This window comes from Myotis davidii, unplaced genomic scaffold (genome assembly GCF_000327345.1).
Source record: "Myotis davidii unplaced genomic scaffold, ASM32734v1 scaffold1323, whole genome shotgun sequence".
NCBI lineage: Eukaryota > Metazoa > Chordata > Mammalia > Chiroptera > Vespertilionidae > Myotis > Myotis davidii.
The window spans coordinates 205,363-206,703 of record NW_006294585.1 but is presented as its reverse complement, the minus strand read 5'-3'; the positions used below and the strand labels follow the sequence as shown (position 1 = coordinate 206,703).

Below are 1,341 nucleotides of genomic sequence, written 5' to 3'. Positions count from 1 at the left end.
AACATTGATCAGCTGCCTCCTGCACATCTCCTACTGGGGATGTGCCCGCAACCAAGGTACATGCCCTTGACCGCAATCGAACCTGGGACCTCTCAGTCCGCAGGCCGACGCTCTGTCCACTGAGCCAAACCGGTTTCGGCCATTTATACATTTTATTGGCAGTTTGCATTTCTTCTGTGAAACTGCCCAATGATATTGTCTGCCTTTTAAAAAAGGGTCCTTTGTCCCTTCTTTTTGATACATAGGATTCCTTTTAGTAATAGGGATATTAATCTTCTTTTGCCTGTTATCTATATTGCAAACATTTTATGTCATTTGGCTTTACATTTTATAATGGGGCACTATTACTTACAGAAATTAATCAACTCCATCAATCTGTAATTCATCTGGTGCTTTCATTTTTTCTCACCTGGTGCTTTTCGTGTGTGTGTGGTTTGACTTACTAGATATCAACAAGAATGCAAAAAGAAGATGTTTCAGGACTTACCACTGGTCTTCAAAACTTTATGTGATCTTGAGGAAGGTTCTGGGAGGAAGAAAAAATAAGGCCAGCATCACTTGCAAAACCAAATCAAGAGTTTTTTTTCTTTAAAAGTAAATTATTAGTTTCTGAGCAAATTAACTCAGCTCTAGAAATTTTCTATAAAATTTGCCCAAATCCCCATTGCTTAGAGATACTTAGCAGCAAGACACTCACCCCATCAAGACTAAGGTGAACATTAAGCTGTATAATTAGGAGTTGCATAACAGAACACCTGCCCTACCAGCTGGTATAGCAATTTCCTTAGCATTAACTACCAAAATAAAACTGATAACGTTCAGTTTTAACGTTCAGTTTTAACGTTCTTATCCCGGACCCTGTCCTGAGCCTCAGACCTCCAATGCCAGCTGCCAGTCTGACCTCCCTCCAGCGATCCCACAGACCCAGCAAAACCACAAGTCCCATCCTCAGCGCACCGGTCTCCCCATACCTGCCCCTCTCTCTGTATCTACCTTAGCTGTCACTGACGTTCCCCTCCCAAGCTATGGACCAGGACGTCATTCTAATCTCTCCTGTTTTTATCCATCGTCTCGTGGGATCCCACTAATGCTCTACCCCAGGTCACTATTGTCTTAATCCAGCCTTCAGCATCTCTCACCCGGACTAGAGGGACAGCTTCCTGCCTACTTCATTTTCCACATCGAGGCAGAATTCGGTTCTCAAAGGAAATATTTCATTGCTTGATATCCTTCCATAGCTTGCAGGATTGAGTGCAAACCCTCCGTGGGGCCTGCTTGCCTTCATGATCAAGCCCCTCTCTGACTTCTAGCCACATCTCCCTCCGTTTCACCTTGCCCACG

At 43.9% G+C, this 1,341-nt stretch overlaps 1 protein-coding gene across 3 annotated transcripts in view; it reads right to left on the bottom strand.

Annotated features, from left to right (window-relative positions):
• PLEKHG1 (pleckstrin homology and RhoGEF domain containing G1) overlaps nt 1–1,341 on the bottom strand; it is a 141,124-nt gene that overhangs the window by 14,760 nt on the left and 125,023 nt on the right. For all 3 annotated transcript variants that reach the window (XM_015567187.1, XM_006768711.2, XM_015567188.1), the window contains one exon: nt 488–526. In XM_015567187.1, the coding sequence (XP_015422673.1) occupies nt 488–526 (39 nt within the window). The remainder of the gene's footprint in view (nt 1–487; nt 527–1,341) is intronic.